This window comes from Gorilla gorilla, chromosome 5, assembly GCF_029281585.2.
Source record: "Gorilla gorilla gorilla isolate KB3781 chromosome 5, NHGRI_mGorGor1-v2.1_pri, whole genome shotgun sequence".
Classification (NCBI taxonomy): Eukaryota; Metazoa; Chordata; class Mammalia; order Primates; family Hominidae; genus Gorilla; species Gorilla gorilla.
In genome coordinates this window covers 42311253-42329541 of record NC_073229.2, presented here as the reverse complement: position 1 = coordinate 42329541, position 18289 = coordinate 42311253, and the positions used below count along the sequence as shown (strand labels likewise).

Sequence of the window (18289 nt, the reverse complement as noted above, 5' to 3'; positions counted from 1 at the left end):
AAGAAGTAGAGAAGGGGTGATGTGTGTATGTGTCTGTGTGCAGCATGGTAGGAGGTGACTAAGTCTTCATCTTTCATAGTAAGATGCAAAAGAGAATGTTTGAAATGGAAAGCTCAAGAAATAGTGATATAAATTATTTTTTAAAAGGTGGAGGCAAGTAACAGAAAGAAGAGCTGTAAGTGTTAAAGGTGGTTATATCTTCAGAGTAGGTCTTGGGGCTGGAGAGAATAAGCATGGAACTGCTGTTTTGTAACACTGTTTGCCTTTAAAAGTGATTAACTTAAAATATTTAGAGGGCATATCACATTATCTAGAGTAAAAACATACTCTGTGGGAGGTCTCTTTCCCACCCTTGTGTCTCACCTGACTAATTTCCCTTTTCTTCCCCTCCACACGTAATCATTTCTCTTAGTTTGTTTTATATTCTTCTGTATTTTTTTTGCAACTACAAGCAAATAGGATATACAGAAATAAATATCCTCCTTTCTTCTTCATAAAGGTAGCTTACTATAGTCACTGACTTTCCTTGCATTTTTTACTTAATATCTAGAGATTTCAATAATACCAATGTGTATATAGAGCTGCATAGAATTTCATTACCTGGCTATATCATAATTTGTTAAAGCAGTCTCCTGTCAATTGACGTTAGGTTGTTTCCAGTCTTTTATTATTATTCATAATGCTATAATGTACATTTGTAACTTCAGATGGATGCAAATAAGTAAAGACCAAAGTAAAAAAGCTGTATAATGTAAATTAATGTAATTGTTTAAATTACATTTAAACAATTGAGAGTTACAATTAACTCTCAATACTGTATATTACAGTTCACTTTTAATTATTCAGGAGATTTATCAATCATTTATTCATTCATACATTTATTGAATAAATTTTGAGCTCTTACTATGTACCAACCCCTCCTATAGTTCCTGGGGATATAGTTGCAACCAGACAGAGCCCCTGCCCTGTGGCTTACAATGGGATGTATGGGAACCAGGCAACGAGATGCTGAGTGATGATGACATAGTGAGGTCACTTGGCAGAGAGGATAATGACAGTGAGGGTCTGGCTGGTAAAACAATGCCATTCACTCTGCTACACCTAACTGCTTGGATTCTCTATAATAAATATTTATTGCTTTTGTAAATTAGAAGAAAACCCAATTGATTTTTTTTTAAGTGAAGGAGAGAGACACATATGCAGCATAGCATAGGGAAAGAACATATTCTATGATGTCAGACATACCCAGATTGGATCTAATTCTTGGATACCTTAGCCTTTCTGAGCTTCAGTTTCATCATCTATAAAGTGGGGACAGTAATATGTAATTGTTTTTTTTTCCCAAAGGATTAAAACTAATGGACGTAAAATGCCAGGAACATTATGGAATGAATGGTAGTTTTTACAAATGTGAATTACAATTTTTATACATAGTTGCACTTGTGATAATCTAGCTTTGGGACTTGTCTAGAGGAGGGAACAATGACCTCAGCTTGGAGGCTGTGTTTGAGAAGCTGCATAGATAACTGGCTTTTGAGCTGGATATTTCCAGGGTATGGGAGAGAGCACTGGGCGCGACTGGGAGGTGATAGAAAGAAGACCCGGAGGAGAAGAGAAGGGCGTGGAGACACAGTTGGGAGCATTTGCTTCCTCTCCCAAGGCGTCTGTCCTGGCATATGTCAGGAATTGCTAAGGCTGGCTCCTTCCAACATTTGAATCAATCTGTGAAACATGCTCGCAATTCATCACAGTCTTAGGAAACCTGCCACGGGGTATCTTGGGGCTGTTCTTAGTTGACCTGCGTTTATTGGTCACAGCTACTTTTCTGAAATCAAAAGCAAACTCAACTGCGGTGAAATGGAAAGAGAAATCTATGAATAATATATTTCCTCCTATTATCCACAGGATAGTTTTGGGCAAGCCTTACCAAAAAAACAAGGCAGTTAAGAAATAAATATCAGATTCTGGATATGTTGAATCCTGGCTGTCACATACAGGATTTTTTTTCATACACTCAGCCCCAGCTGAGATGAAAGCTGTTAGCCGGCTCTGAAAAATAATTTGTCTCAGAGCAGCATGGTAATTCCATCTCTTTGAAATAAAGGTTGCTCAATGCAAAAAAATTGAAAATTAAAATTAAAATCCATTCCTTTTGTTCAGTGGTTTGTTTTCTAGGTCTTTCTCTCATTTTGTTTTTTTTTTTCCCCCTCACATGATCTGTCTGTTCCTCCTTGTGTTCTTTCTCTTGTTAACTAGTTGTTTGTGCTTACATTAAGTGATTTCAGAAATCAGTGGGGATTCAGGATATGGACTGAAATCTGGGTTGAGCTGTTGCTTCTAGGAGTGAAGTGTAAATGTCAGCTCTTTCTCTTCATAGTGTTGTGTTTGTAGATCTTCTGGGGAGAGAAATACATGAGCTGTAGTTCTAAATGGGTTGCCCAGGGCACATGGGCATTTTCTCACAGTTAGAGTTGCCAGACAAAACACTATAATAATGTCCCAAATATTGCAGAATAAAAAAAATATTATTCACCTGAAATTCAATTATTACCTGGGAATCCTGCATTGTATTTTCATTTGCTAAGTCTGCCCACCCTGCTCATCCTCCACCCCTCTCTGTGTTACGCACAGATTCCCTTCCTGCATTTAACCCAGGTCTTTTCTTACGGCTGTCTGGTGTTACTCACTTGAAGCTCTTAATGCCGAGTAGATGTAAGCTCTCAGCGACCAAAAGTAAAGGCAGGAATGTTAAATTTTTTTTTAATATTAAAAACATTCACATAATTCACAAAATACAAAAGGCGATTTGTTTTTTAAAAAAAATTCTCAGCCGAGGCGGGCGGATCACGAGGTCAGGAGATCGAGACCATCCTGGCTAACACGGTGAAACCCCGTCTCTACTAAAAATACAAAAAATTAGCCAGGCGTGGTGGCGGGTGCCTGTAGTCCCAGCTACTTGGGAGGCTGAGTCGGGAGAATGGCGTGAACCCAGGAGGCGGAGCTTGCAGTGAGCGGAGATCGTGCCACTGCACTCCAGCCTGGGCGACAGAGTGAGACTCCCTCTCAAAAACAACAACAACAAAATTCTCCCTGAGCCCTCTCTCCCCTCATCAACACAGATGTTAACAATTTTTTTGTGAATTCTTCCAGAGATATTTTATACATTTTCTAGCAAATTTATATTTATATTTTTCCCACCCCATTCCCTTTCCCACAAGAGGTGAGTACTGTATATACCATTCTGCACTTTCTTTCTTCACTTAACAAAAGGTGTTGGTATATAACAGTACATGAAGAGCTTCTTTACTAATGCAAAGTATTTCATTTTATGACCAGACCGTAGTTTATTTAATTGGCTTTCTGCTGACAAACATTTGGTTGTTTCTAGTTTTTCTTTCTTTTTTCCATCTTTTCTTTTTCTTTATTTTGTAGACAGGGTCTCACTCTGTCACCCAGGCTGGAGTGCAGTGGCACAATCTGGGCACACTGCAGCCTTGACCTCCCGGGCTCAAGTGAGTGTCTTACCTCAGCCTCCTGAGTAGCTGGCATTACAGGTGGTGCCACTATGCTTGGCTAATTCTTTTATTTTTTGTGGAGATGAGGTCTCGCTGTGTTTTCCAGGCCTGCCTCGAACTCCTGGACTCAAGTGATCCTCCCGCCTGGGCCTCTGAAAGTATTGGGATGACAGGTGTGAGCCACCATGCCTGGCCCAGACTTTTTCCATATGTGACAATCTCTTAGGTAAAAAATGGCATCTCACTGTTTTAATTTGCATTTTTCTTTTTGCGAGTAAATTTGAGCATCTTTTTCTTCTTTTCTTTTCTTTTCTTTTTTTTTTTTTGAAACAGAGTCTCACTCTATCACCCAGGCTGGAGTGCAGTGTGATCTCAGCTTTCTGCAACCTCTGCTTCCTGGGCTCAAGTAATCCTCTTGCCTCAGCCTTCTGAGTAGCTGGGACTACAGGTGCATATCACTATGCCACACTAATTATTTTTTTTTAAGGGATAGGTTCTCCCTATGTTGTCCAGGCTGGTCTTGAAATGCTAGGCTCAAGTGATCCACCTGCCTCAGCCTCCCAAAGTGCTGCGATTACAGGGGTGAGCAACTGCGCCCCCGGGCCTGAACATCTTTTAATGTATTTCATATGCGCTTATATTTTCTTTTCTATGTTCTGTCTGTTGATAGACTTTTTCTATTGAATTTTTATTAATTTGAAAGTGCTCTTATGTATTAGGGAAATTATCCTTTGTCTGCAATGTGAGTTGCAAATATTTTCCCCATTTGTTGTTGACACTTCTACTGTGCTTATGGTGATTTTCCATGAACATTTAAGAAATCCATATATTTTATTAGTGGATACAATTTAGCCATATTTTTCTTTTTTTTTTTTTTTCTTGAGACAGAGTCTTTCTCTGTCGCCCGGGCTAGAGTGCAGTGGCATGATCTCAGCTTACTGCAACCTCCACCTCCCGGATTCAGGCGATTCTCATCCCTCAGCCTCCTGAGTAGCTGGGACTACAGGCGCCCTCCACTATGCCTGGCTAATTTTTGTATTTTTAGTACAGACAGGGTTTTAGCATGTTGGCCAGGCTGGTCTTGAACTCCTGACCTCAGGTGATCTGCCCACCTTGGCCTCCCAAAGTGCTGGGTGCTGGGATTACAGGCGTGAGCCACTGCCCCTGGCCTAGAATGTTTTCATTACTTCAAAAAAAAAAAAAAAAGCAAAAACTCTGTACATCTTATAATTTACTCCCCATTTTCTTCCAATCTCCCAACCCTGAACAACTACTAATCTACTTTTTGTCTATGTGGAGTTGACCATCCTGCATATTTCATATAAATGGAATCAAATAATATGTGGTTCTTCCTGACTGGCTTCTGGCTTCTTTCACTTAGCATAATGTTTTGGGTTTTTTGTTTGTTTGTTTGTTTTTTAGTATATTTTCAAAGTTTATCATGCTCTAGCATGTATTAATACTTCATTCCTTTATATTGCCTATTACTATGCCTTTACATGGATATACCACATTATTTTTATCCGTTTTTCAGTTGATGAATGTTTGGGTTGTTTCTACTTTTTGGCTATTATGAACATTCATGTACAATTTTTTTTTTTTTTGAGGCAGGGTTGGCTCAAAAAAACCATAGGCTCAGCCTATGTTGCCCAGGCTTGTCACAAACTCGTGGGCTCAAGCGATCCTCCCCACTCAGCCTCCCAAAGTGCTGGGATTACAGGAGTGAGCCACCCTGCCAGGCCTAACTCCCTTATCATGTACACATTGTTTTGTGGCTATATGTTTTCATTTCTCTTGGGTATATACATAGGAGTAGAATTGCTGGGTTATATAGTAACTCTGTTTAACTGTTTGAAGAGCTACCAAATTATTTTCTAAGTGGCTGCACAATTTTACATTCACACCAACAATGTATGAGGATTCCAATTTCTCACATGCTTGACAACGTTTTTAATTGTCTTTTTTATTATAGCCATGCTAGTGGGTATGAGTTGGTATCTCATTGTCTCTCTGACTTGCATTTCCCTGATTGCTAATGATATTGAGCATATTTTCATGAGCTTATTAGCAATTTATGTATCTTTTTTGGAGAACTGTCTATTCAGGTTCTTGTTCATATTTAAAATGATTTGTCTTTTTATTATTGAATTATAATACTTATTTGTATATTTTAGATACAAATCCCTTATTAGATTTTTGATTTGCAAAAATTTCATCCCATTCTGTGGGCTGTCTTTTCACTTTCTTGATGGTGTCCTTAAAAGCACAAAAGTTTTTAATTTTGGTGATGTCTATTTTATCTATTTTTTCTTTTATCATTTGTCCTTTTGGTGTCATATTTAAGAAACCATTGCATAATCAAAGTTCATGAAGATTTACACCCATGTTTTCTTCTAATAGTTTTGTAGTTTTGGCTCTGATATTTGGGTCTCGATCCATTTTGAGTTGATTTTTGTATATGTTGTGTGGTAGGGGTAAAATTTTATTCTTTTGCATGTTGGTATCTGTTTGTTGTGGCATCATTTGTTGAAAAGACTATTCTTTCCCCATTGAATTGTCCTGGAACCCTTGTCAAAAGTCAGGCTCATAGTTTCTTGTAGTGCTTTTATGGGCTTCTGCTTTTCATCAGAAATTTATTTCAACACTTGTAAAAGTAAAAGCTAAAAAAAAAAAGATAAATTTATCTGGTTCAGGGATACAGCTTAGCATTTTTTTCAATTGCTACCTGTTTCTCCAATACAATTTATTTAATAACCTACCTTTTCTCCACTGATTTTTTTTGTTTGTTTGTTTGTTTTGAGACACAATCTCGCTCTGGTTGCCCAGGCTGGAGTGCAGTGGCGTGATCTTGGGTCACTGCAACCTCCTCTCCCAGGTTCAAGCAATTCTTCTGCCTCAGCCTCCTGATTAGCTGGGATTACAGGCATATGCCACCATGTCTGGCCAATTTTTGTATTTTTAGTACAGACGGGGTTTCATCATGTTGGCCAGGATGGTCTCAATCTCCTGACCTCGTGATATGCCTGCCTCGGGCTCCCAAAGTGCTGGGATTACAGGCGTGAGCCACTGCGCCCAGACTTTCTTTCTTTTTTTTTTTGTTTTTTTTTTGTTTTGTTTTTGAGACAGGGTCCGGCTCTGTCACCCAGGCTGGAGTGCAATGGCATAATCTCGGCTCACTGCACCCTCTACCTCCCAAGTTCAAGCAATTCTCGTGCCTCAGCCTCCTCAGTAGCTGGGATTATTGGTGGCTGTCACCACACCCAGCTAATTTTTGTAGTTTTAGTAGAGACAGGGTTTTGAAATATTGCCCAAGCTGGTTTCTAACTCCTGAGCTCAAGCAATCCACCTGCCTCAGCCTCCCAAACTGTGAGCGGTTGGCTCACAGGTGTGAGCCCCTGCACCTGGCCTTCTCCACTGATTTGACATGCCATTTTTTTTTTTTTTTTTTTTTGAGACGGAGTCTCCCTCTGTCGCCCAGGCTGGAGTGCAGTGACATGATCTTGGCTCATTGCAAGCTCTGCCTCCCAGGTTCACGCCATTCTCCTGCCTCAGCCTCCCAAGTAGCTGGGACTACAGGCGCCCGCCACCATGCCTGACTAATTTTTTTGTATTTTTAGTAGAGACGGGGTTTCACTGTGTTAGCCAGGATGGTCTCGATCTCCTGACCTCATGATCCGCCCGCCTCGGCCTCCCAAAGTGCTGGGATTACAGGCGTGAGCCACCGCGCCTGGCCTGACATGCGATTTTTAATCATGTCTTTTGGTCTTGGAAGTATTTGGATCCATTTATTGAATATCTGTACCATTCAGTGATCCATTTTTGCACCTGTACCATCCTCCTTTAATGATTTTTAAAAATAATATATTTCATTATATGGTAGGACTAGTTTTCCCTCAATTATCTCATTTTTCAAAAAATGTGGCCTTTTTTCTTGTTAATTTTCCCATGTGCACTTTAAAATTCATTTTTTCTAGTTTTTCATTCACCCAAATAAAAATTCTGCCAGCACCATTTTAATTAATTTAGGAAACACTGATATATTTATGATATTGAGTCTATTTGTCCAAGAACATTTATTCATGGTTTCCTCCATTTATTTAAGGTTTTTCTCCATCTATTTAAGGTTTTATTGTGTTCCTCAGTAGCATTTTATTTATTTATTTATTTATTTTTTCCTCAGTAGCATTTTAAAGTTGTCTTAAAATAGATGTGCAAATACCTTGTTAAAGTCAGCCTTAGGTCTTCTATTTTTTGTCTGTTGCTGTTGCTATAGTCCTCTATTATGTTTTCTGTATTTTTTATTGCTATAGTCTTCTGTTACATCTTCTACCTAGTTGTTGTTAATTGTTAGAATTTGAAGCGATGTGGATATAATTTAATCTTCTGTTTATTTTTTAAATTGTTTTCTCCTTGAGACTTAAATTGGCATTTAAGCATCTTTTTTCTAGTATGCTGCCAATTAGTTCGTTCACAGTTGGGGACTGCAAAGTTATTTGGCATGGAGAGCAGCAATTTTGAAATCATGTCATTTTAAAAAATGTTTTTAACTAAAGGAACATATTTTTATTTAAAATGCATACTTAAGCATTCATTTTTTAACTAAAATTGTTACTATTAGTAGATGAGAAATAAGTAAAACCAGAAGTATAAATGTATCAGCTTATGTTTTAAATTAGTCGCTTTCCTCAGGAAGTTTACAATTTAGTTGAAGAGAAAATATACATACACCTAAAAAATTAATTGCTTCTATAAGGAAGCATATGTTAGTTACCATATAAGTGATTCCAGAATAGAAGGGTATATCTGCCATTTTAAAAATTATTAGACTGTCATTTGGCTTTATAGTATTTGCATTGTCCATAAAGCAGCCATTACTCACTGTAGGTGTCTGCTTTGATCTTACCTGAACCAAAGTATTTTATAACCCATAAACTGGAAAAAAAAAAAAAAAACCCGAAAAACAAATAGTGTCACTTATCAGATAAAATTAGGTCTGGCTTTCTTTCTTTTCTTTTTCTTTTCTTTTTTTGAGATGGAGTCTAGCTTTTGTTGCCCAGTCTGCAGTGCAATGGCACGATCTTGGCTCACTGCAACCTCCACCTCCCGGATTCAAGTGATTCTCCCACCTCAGCCTCTCAAGTAGCTGGGATTACAGGCATGTGCCACCATGCCCAGCTAATTTTTGTATTTTGAGTAGAGATAGGGTTTCACCATGTTGGTCAGGCTGGTCTCAAATTCCTGACCTCAGGTGATCCACCTGCCTCGGCCTCCCAAAGTGCTGGGATTACAGGCGTGAGCCACCGCACCTGGCCTGGCTTCTTAGAAACAAATGTTCAAGAGAAGCAGTGGCTTAAATGAGAGAAAAGTTTATTTTTTCCTCAAGAATTCAAAGGTTGGCTGTCCAGGGCTGGTAGGCAGTCCCACGTCTTCAAGGACCCAGCTCCTTCCATCTTCCCAGCACTGGCTTGCTTTCTCAAGGCCTCTGTGTAGTCCTAGATGGCTGCTGTGGCAGCAGACCTTGTTTTCTGTTCTAGGCAGCAGGAAGAAGAAAAGATGAGGAGGACAAAAAGAGCTTCCCTCAGAAGTTTTATTCAGTAGTTCCTTTTCTGTCTCTTTGACCAGTGTATAATCACATGACCACACTGAGCTGCAAAGGGTGAGGGGAGGTTGGGAAATGTAGTCTGTTAGCTGGGTATTCTGGGGCCCCAGATAATTATGTGAGTTTTATTACTAAGGAATAAATGGAGAATGTTCACTGAACAGGCAGTCTTTGCCACAGTCACCTTCATCTTATCCTTGAGCCTCATTCTCTGCATCCTAGACCTTCATCCCTCCCTTGTCCATGTCCTGGCACAGGAAGTGATCCATCAGTACTTGTTGAATACCTTTCTGTGCTTTGCCCATTTCTGGCCCCATCTCTGGGCTCACCCCATTCCCACATCTCATTCATTCTCTGACACCAGTCCGGAGCCTTACCCCATCTCTGAATCAGTGATGTCATCACCGTCACCCAAAGAAGGGAAAGAATTCAGCTGGGGTGAGGCTTCTCAGATGGCCTAGGGGTCATGCATGACCGGAAGCCTAGAGAAGGAATGAGATTGAGTAACAGGATACAGCCAGAAATAGGAGTCAGAAATATCCATTCCAGCCAGGCGCAGTAGCTCACGCCTATAATCCCAACACTTTGGGAGGCCAAGGTGGGCAGATCACTTGAGGTCAGGAGTTTGAGGCCACCCTGGCCAACATGGTGAAATCCTGTCTCTACTAAAAAGTACAAAAGTTAGCCAGGCATGGTGGCAGGCACCTGTCGTCCCAGCTACTTGGGAGGCTGAGGCAGGAGAATCACTTGAACCCCGGGAGGCGGAGGTTGCAGTGAGCCGAGATTGCACCACTCCACTTCAGCCTGGTAATAGAGTGAGACTCTGTCTCAAAAAAAAAAAAAAAGAAACATCCATTCCAACATCTCTCAGTAATTTTGTTTAAAAACCTATGTCAGAATGACCATGTTAAAATATCTGTCTTCTATAAAAATGAAATCTATAAGTGTATTTTATTAATACAAAGGTAAGATATGTTCAGTTTAGAAAAAAATAGAAAATACAGATCAGAAAAGAAGCAAAAAAGGAAAAGAAAAAAAGCATATATTATTCTCACCAGTTTTCACCATGGGGGGACATTTCCTTTCAGATCTTTACATGTATACAATTGATCCATGCAGAGTTTATGGAAGGATATATGGGCTTGTACTATTTATAACATTTTGAACTTGTGAAGGCTTATTTTAAAAGTTCTATTTTGTCACTCGATTAAACTTTACCTTTGATCAAAATTGTTAAAGAGCTTGACAGGCTTTCTATGTAAATTCTTTAAATATTTTCTTCCCTTTTAATGAAGACAGAAAACTACAGTGAGGTGGGCAAAAGGCAAGCAGCAGGAGAGAGCATGAGTCCAGCAAGAGAACTGGGTCATTCGGAGACTGAATAATAAGTAAGGAAAGTCTTAAGTAATCCACAGTGGAATGGATGAACTTCACAGAACTATCAAAGAGGGTGGGGGTGCCACAGTGAAAACTTGAGGTCTTGAGTATAAAGACTGACTCTGAAACTCAGCAGCATCCTTTCCTGTAAAATGGGAATGAGAACTCCTAACTCAGAAACAGTTCCTACAAGTAGATCAAATAAGATAATATATGTGAAGGATTATTTAATCCATAAAGTACTAACTATGTATTTAAACAGCAACACTTAGCCAGGCATTGTGGCTCATGCCTATAATCCCAGCACTTTGGGAGGCCAAGGTGGGTGGATCGATCACCTGAGGTCAGGAGATCGAGACCAGCCTGGCCAACATGGTGAAACCCCATCTCTACTAAAAATACAAAAATTAGCTGGGCATGGTGGTTGGCGCCTGTAATCCTAGCTACTTGGGAGACTGAAGCAGGAGAATCGCTTGAACCCGGGAGGAAGAGGTTGCTATGAGCCAAGATCATACTGTTGCACTCCAGCCTGGGTGACAAGAGCGAAACTCTGTCCCAAAATAAAAAACAAAAACAAAAACAAAAAAGCAACACTTATAAGCTATTAGAACTGAAGGAATTTTTGATAACATCTAGTCCGTATGCCTTTTAATGTTGAGGAAATGGAGACACATTGTCTTCTTACATTAATGTACCCCCAAAAAAAGAAACTTAAATATGGTATTGAGAAGAGGAAATGCTTTTTATGCTGAGCACCTGTAATGTTTGCACTGAGATAATGACAATAAATTGCTTTCCAGGTACAATATGGTTGTGAAAGTTGTACCTTGCACAACCAAAGGCATTCACCAAGGGGGCATGGGATTGGGAATTTGGCTTATAGTCCATTTGCCAAACTGTGTTCCTTCAGAGCAGTATCTTCTCTTAGAGCTGCCTTTTCTTAATTTGCCTGAAGGTACCACATGGTACGGTGGAGGCCCAATCTGTATCCATGGGATTCTTGACCAGTGGTCCCTGGCTGATAGCAGTGTTGCTATTCTGGGCCCCAGCACCTTGGGCAGCTGAATAAATGTCATTTCTGGGAGGCCAGTTGCTCTTCTCTTGCCCTTTTGTTAGGGGGTAGTCAATGGCTGCAGATGGAAGATGGCCAGTCTTCCCTTCCACCTCCCATCTCTAACATACTTTCCTCACTGGAAGCAAAGGGAGTTATTGGTGGCAAACTTTGCAGAACCAGGTGTTCTTCCTCTAGGATTTTAGGCATGAATGTTATGAAATGCTTACTGTTTTCTTTCTCCATTTTACCTTATCAAAGCAGGTGTTCTGATGGCCTCAGCTCCGTTGTACTGACACAGAGGTGTTACACCCACCTCCTGACCTTACCTTAGCTCACCTTTACTCTGGTTCCTTCCTGTCCCTTGGTCTAACTCAGCCCATCTCTGGACCTTAAAGGCCCTTTTCACCTACCCAGAGCATGGCCAGTGATGGTGTTAGGCTAGGCAGCAGCTGTGCTCGGTGTGGTCGATGGCAGTCCCCTATGTGCATTTCAACGGGCGGCACTCTTGTGATTTGAGTTGTTTCTCGATTAAACTCTAAAACAAGGCCTGGAACTTCCAGACACCATCTTAAGAGAATGTTATGTGTTTGATTTTGTTTGCAGGCTCCTTGTCCTTTCTGGTTATTTCCTGCCCCCATTAGGCTGCCACAGAGTTCTTAAATAACTGACTGGAGACATCTGTCAGGATGTTTCCCTTTCTTTTTCATCCCTACAACACTTACACATTTCTAAAAGTACTGCAGTGCTTCTGGAAACAGGGGTGAGGAAGAGTGTTGTCCTCCTATAAGGTTTTATCCACACATCCTCTGCGTGGAGGGAGGAGGAATGAAGGAGTGGGTGGGAGAGACTGGTGTGAACTGGAGCTAAATTCTAGTTTATTACAACATACCATCTTGCAACTCACAGTGGGATTCTGACACCGCATTAGGAAACCTTATCTAGGTTTTTTGAACATGAACTTGTGTGTTTCCTCCTGGGAGCCTTTGTTATGTATTTGAAATAATAAGCACTTGGAGTACAGATCCAAGTCCAGACTGCCTTGTACTGGTTCTTCTACTTTGGGCAAACCAGTTCACTTTTTTGAACCTCAATTCTATCACCTAATGCAGAGATAATAATATGTCTGGGTTGTTGTGAAGATCACACTGAGAAAGTACCAGGCAAAAATAAAGTGCTTATATTAACTAAATTCAATGAAATGTAAGATGCTAATGATTGTATTTAATAAAATGCATGATTATTTTAAATACCACTAAGGAAAAGAATGCTGTCAATTAAGCCAAGATTTATCACTTTCTTCTCACTTAGAATGTTTAAACAAATTGAAAGAGATTGAGGGGGGTGCTTATTTAGACAAATTTTTATCATAAATCATTCTTGTGCATGTGTAAAAAGGAACATAACTGACACATGAAGGTATTCCTAAATTTTCTTCCTGCCCAATAACTTGTCAATGCAGTTATTGATACCTGTTGGTTTTCCACATATTACCTGCGTGCCATCATGAGCTTTGGGGGATGCAGCATTTCTTTTTTTCTTTTTTATTTTTGGGATGGATTCTCACTCTGTTGCCCAGGCTGGAGTGCAGCGGCGTGATCTCGGCTCACTGCGAGCTCCACCTCCCGGGTTCACACCATTCTCCTGCCTCAGCCTCCAGAGTAGCTGGGACAACAGGCGCCCGCCACCACGCCTGGCTAATTTTTTTGTATTTTTAGTAGAGACGGGGTTTCACCGTGTTAGCCAGGATGGTCTGGAACTCCTGACCTCGTGATCTGCCCGCCTTGGCCTCCCAGAGTGCTGGGATTACAGGCGTGAGCCACCACGCCCGGCCGGGATGCAGCGTTTCTTAAGAGAGAGCTTCATGTTGTCTTTGGGATGTTCTTCCAAGCCTCTGACTCCAGTTCTGCACAGCTGATGTGCATGCATAAACAATGCCATCCACTTCCTGCCTGGCACATGGCCATCTGCAATTGTAGGACATCCTGATATCAGAAATGGTAAAATGTGAAAATATTTATGTGTTAGAATTCATGAAATATAGGCTGGGCGTGATGGCTCACACCTGTAATCATTGAGAGGCCAAGACGGGGAGATCGCTTGAGGCCAGGAGTTCGAGACCAGCCTGGCCAACATGGCGAAACCCCGCCTCTACTAAAAATAGAAAAATTAGCCGGGTGTGGTAGTGTGTGCCTGTAATCCCACCTACTTGGAGGCTGAGGCACAAGAATCACTTGAACCCAGGAGGCGGAGGTTGCAGTGAGCCAACATTGTGCCACTGCACTGCAACCTGGATGACGGTGCAAGACTCTGTCTCAAAAAAAAAAAAAAAAAAGAAATACAGTAGTGTGATTTATTCCATCATTATTTCATAGTTTTAGCTTTGAGAGCCTGGATATAAAAGCAGACAGTGGCCAGATCAAATATAAAATAGAACTTTGACCGACAATCCACAGCCCGGGAAACCAGTCCCTTATCTACAATAAGCAGCCTAGGAAGCCAGCCTGCTGTAAGTCAGACTTGTAGGAAGCCAGATTGCTATCTCTAAAAACAATCCTGGAAGCTAAACAGTAACTTCTGTAACAATCAGCCCCGAATGACCAGGACTTGATTAATAACTAATGGCTTCCTTAATTTTTATCACTTCTTCCAACTTTGGACCAGTCAGAGAAAGCCAAACATGCCTCCTAACCAATCACAGAGGATGCCCCACTTCTAGTGAGCTGCCTGCAGCTTCCCCCTGCAACAGCCTCCAATTAGAGCACACCTGAGGCTTTCTCTTTTTCTGCTATAAAGTTTTCCCACTCCTCTGCCTGTCTTTGAGTCTCTGCCAAAAACAAGTGATGGTGGCTGACTGCCTTTCTATAACAAGCTCTGAATAAATAGCCTTTGCTTTTCTTATTTGATTGGTCCTCACTTATTTCCACAGCTTGTAAGGAGAGTAAGCATGAAATTCTTTGGCTCTTATTAGGAACTATACTGGCTATTTGAACAAACGCTCTAGGTGGATGTTTGCCTGGGATGTGGCTCTGTGATGTGACCAGGACAGGCTTCCCACTGACATGAATGAATGATAGAAATAATTTTGGATGTTTCTACATTTACCTATTCTTTTCTTCCTTCCTCTTTTATGTTTTTCCTTTGAAGTTCTTGAGGCCAAATCTGGCTCCTAAAAAACATCAAAGGAAGCTTGCACCAAACGCTCTTCAGGGCCGCATCAGAAGCCTGCCATCACCCACTGTGTGGTGCAGAATGGCGCCCCCCACAGGTGTGCTCTCTTCATTGCTGCTGCTGGTGACAATTGCAGGTAGGGAACTACTACCCTGGAGATACCCGTGTTGGACTTGAGTTTCTTGACTAGTGTAAGCAACTCAGATCAACCTGAGGTGAAGACGCTGTTGGTTTGCTTTTCAATAGAATTATTTTACAGGTAAAAGCATGAAAGGCAGACCTCATGCATGAGTGGTTTTCTGTAAACAGGAATATAAGTTAATTTTTATCATGACTATTCCATGGGAAAATAAAATCACATTTCATATATACTAGGAAAACTTTATGTTTGTATATTGAAAAGAATTGCATACTAGATCTAGCTGGAAAGGCCAGACTTCCTTTTATCAGAAATCTTTATTTTCATTATACTCAGTTTGCTTATGGTGGATACACTCATGGCAAAAAAATCATTGGTGAGCATCATTTAAGAAGACCCATGACTAGACTGGGCTGGCTGAGCCCATTTGAGTATACCAAGGATTGAGGGTGGTGATATGACTAGAAAAACTGTTATGTACAGTTTATCAAAATATAACAAAGCCATAAGGAAGATAACCTTAGCGAGACCCTTGTTAAAATGCAGTTTCTCATGCCACACTCCAGACCTCCTAGGGATGTGGCTCTGGGATCTGGGTTTTCAGCAGCACCTGGAGATGATTCAGAAGCACCCAAATTTTGGGCACACCATTTTATATGATGTGAGGGCCACTCCAGAAAGTATTGCCATTGGAAAAGCCCATCATGACTTGTAGATCACTTACTCCCCTCCATCCATCCATCTTATTAAACTCATTCCTGCTTAGTGTGTAAGAAAAAATGTCCCCTTATTTCATCTTTAATATACTCTAGAAAATACCTTCATTAATGTTTTAGATGATGTCATTAATGTTTAGAGACCCATATTTTTTCCTTTGCAAATCTCTACTTTTTCATTCCTTTTTGCCCTTTTCTTATGAGGTATTCTCCCTTAATTCAAAATATCAATTCCTGAGTTATTGTGTCCCAATAAATGTTATTTGCAATTTGCTCATCTTCCTTTTTTTTTTTTTTTTTTTTGGGCAGTTGGCAGAACTAGCTGAGGGTTTATTTTGGAAAAAAACCAATTGAATTGTTTTGTAGCTGGAGGCATGGGCAAGGGGGATACCCCAGGCAGTGAACTCCCCCGCGGGTCAGCTGAGGGGGAGCGCTGAGCCTCAGGTGGGTCTCCTGTTCCCTATGCTCCCCTGCACAGTGGCCTCCCCCACAGGCTCTGGGGCAGTCATAGGAGGGGGTGGGCTGGGAGGGGCTGCTGTGGCCATTCACTTGGGCAGAACATCAGAGGACTCAGACACCAGCTTCCTATCACAAATCTCGATCTTCACAACCATGGCCCTGAAGGAGTTGGTGCTGCTGAAGGAGCTGGAGCACCCGCCAGAGCCAAAGCTGGAGCCCAGGCTGTAGCTGAGGCCCCCATAGGCCGAGCTCAGCTCACCTGAGTAGCCACTGGTCGTCTTTGTATGGATATTCATGTTCTGCATCCCAGACTCCAGCCAGCTCTCCTCGCCCTCCAGCACCTTCCTGTAGGTGACAATCTCGATGTCCAGGGTTGGCTTGATGATCATCAGCTCCTGGTACTCATGCAGCTGCCACGCCATGTCCTGCATGGCCCACTGCAGGGTGACCTCCAGCTTGACAGCTTGGCATTGGCATCCTTAATGGCCAGCTCCCCATGCTTCTCGGCATCCACAATGGTGGCCTCTAGGGAAGCCCTCTAGCCTTTGAGGCCCTCAGTCTCAGTCTGGAGCCGGCTGATGTTTTGATTCATCTCAGAGATCTCCATCTTTGTATGACACAGGTCATCCCTGTGCTTCCCAGCCAGCGCCTGCAGCTTCTCATACTTGACCTGGTGCAGGCTGTCAGCCCCGGCCTGGCTGCAGTTGGTGATCTCCTTGTACTGGGCCTTGACCTCAGCAATGATGCTGACCATGTCCAGGGACCAGCTGTTGTTCATGGACAGCACCACAGACGTGTCCCAGATCTGGGACTGCAGCTCCTGGATCTCCTCTTCATACAGCTGCCTGAGGAAGTTGATCTCGTTATTCAGCCCTTCCAGGCGAGACTCCTCCAGCTCTACCTTGTTCATGTAAGCTTCATCCACATCCTTCTTGATGAGGACAAATTCATTCTCCGTCGCTAAAATTATTTTTTTACTTTTTATTTTTTTTTGAAATGCAGTCTTCTCATTCTGTCACCCAGGCTGGAGTGCAAGGGCATGATCTTGGCTCACTGCAACCTCTGCCTCCTGGGTTCAAGGAATTCTCCTGCCTCAGCCTCCCGAGTAGCTGGAATTACAGGCACCCACCACTATGCTCAGCTAATTTTTGTATTTTTAGTAGAGACAGGGTTTCACCATGTTGGTCAGGCTGGTCTTGAACTCCTATCCTCAGGTGATCCACCCGCCTTGGCCTCCCAAAGTGTTGGGATTACAGATGTGAGCCACCGCGCCCAGCCTTCTGTAAAATTATTGATCTTGTCCTTGTACTTGTTCTTGAAGTCCTCCACCAGCCCTGGTGTGTTGCCAAACTCGGCCTCCAGCTTCAGCTTTTCCTGGCCCAGCGTGTCCAGCTGCTGCCGTAGGTTGATGTAGCTCTTAAACATGCAGTCCACATTCATCCAAACTGTCTTCTGCTGCTGCAGGAGGCTCCAGTTGGTCTCCAGCACCTTGTTCTGCTGCTCCAGGAACCATACCTTGTTGATAAAGGAGGCAAACTTGTTGTTGATGGTCTTGATCTGCTCCTTCTCCTGGGTGCACATGGCCTGGTTGTTGGGGTCCACCTCCAGCTTAAGGGGGCTCAGCAGGCTCTAGTTGACTGTGATGGCTGTGATGCCCTCCATACCACTGGTCCCGCCATAGCCTCCACCCAGACCCATACTGGTGCCCAGGCCACCTTGGAAGCTGCTGCTGCTGCCCACTCGAGAGAAGCTCAAGAAGCTGATGCTGGCACCAGGCCAGCTTGTGTAGGAGTGGCTGCTGAAGGCCCAGGGGCCAGAGGTAGACACCTTGTAGGACTTATGGGTCACCTTGATGGATATGGTGGAGGCAGGAGGGCTGAACCAGGTGGAGATTCAAGACGGTGCAGATGCTTCTAGGTGATTTTTTTTTTTTTTCTTGAGATAGGGTCTTGCTCTGTCACCTGGGCTGGAGTGCAGTGGTGCCATCATGGCTCACTACAGCCTCAACCTCCTGGGCTTAAGCAGTCCTCCCATGTTGGCCTCCCAAAGTGCTGGGATTACAGGTGTGAACCATCACACTCAGCCTTCTTTATCTTTTTTACCTTTGTAAAGGCTAACCAGTGATTTTATTAATTTGTCAAGAATCATCAAGTAACTAGTATTCCCACAGATTGGGCTAGGATTTATAGAGCATACAAACACAGGCGACAGGTTCCCTGGTCTCCAGTTTGATAGAAGAGCTTTCTAGAGTGTCTCTAATAG

The 18289-nt window shown here is 42.1% G+C and overlaps 1 protein-coding gene across 6 annotated transcripts in view; it reads left to right on the top strand.

The window, feature by feature from the left end:
* The window catches only part of KIAA0319 (KIAA0319 ortholog), a 105757-nt gene that overhangs the window by 30700 nt on the left and 56768 nt on the right, over positions 1-18289 (top strand). For all 6 annotated transcript variants that reach the window (XM_063707367.1, XM_063707368.1, XM_055390356.2 and 3 more), the window contains exon 2: positions 14690-14849. In XM_063707367.1, coding sequence (XP_063563437.1) covers positions 14795-14849 — 55 coding nt within the window. In that variant the 5' untranslated portion in view covers positions 14690-14794. The remainder of the gene's footprint in view (positions 1-14689; positions 14850-18289) is intronic.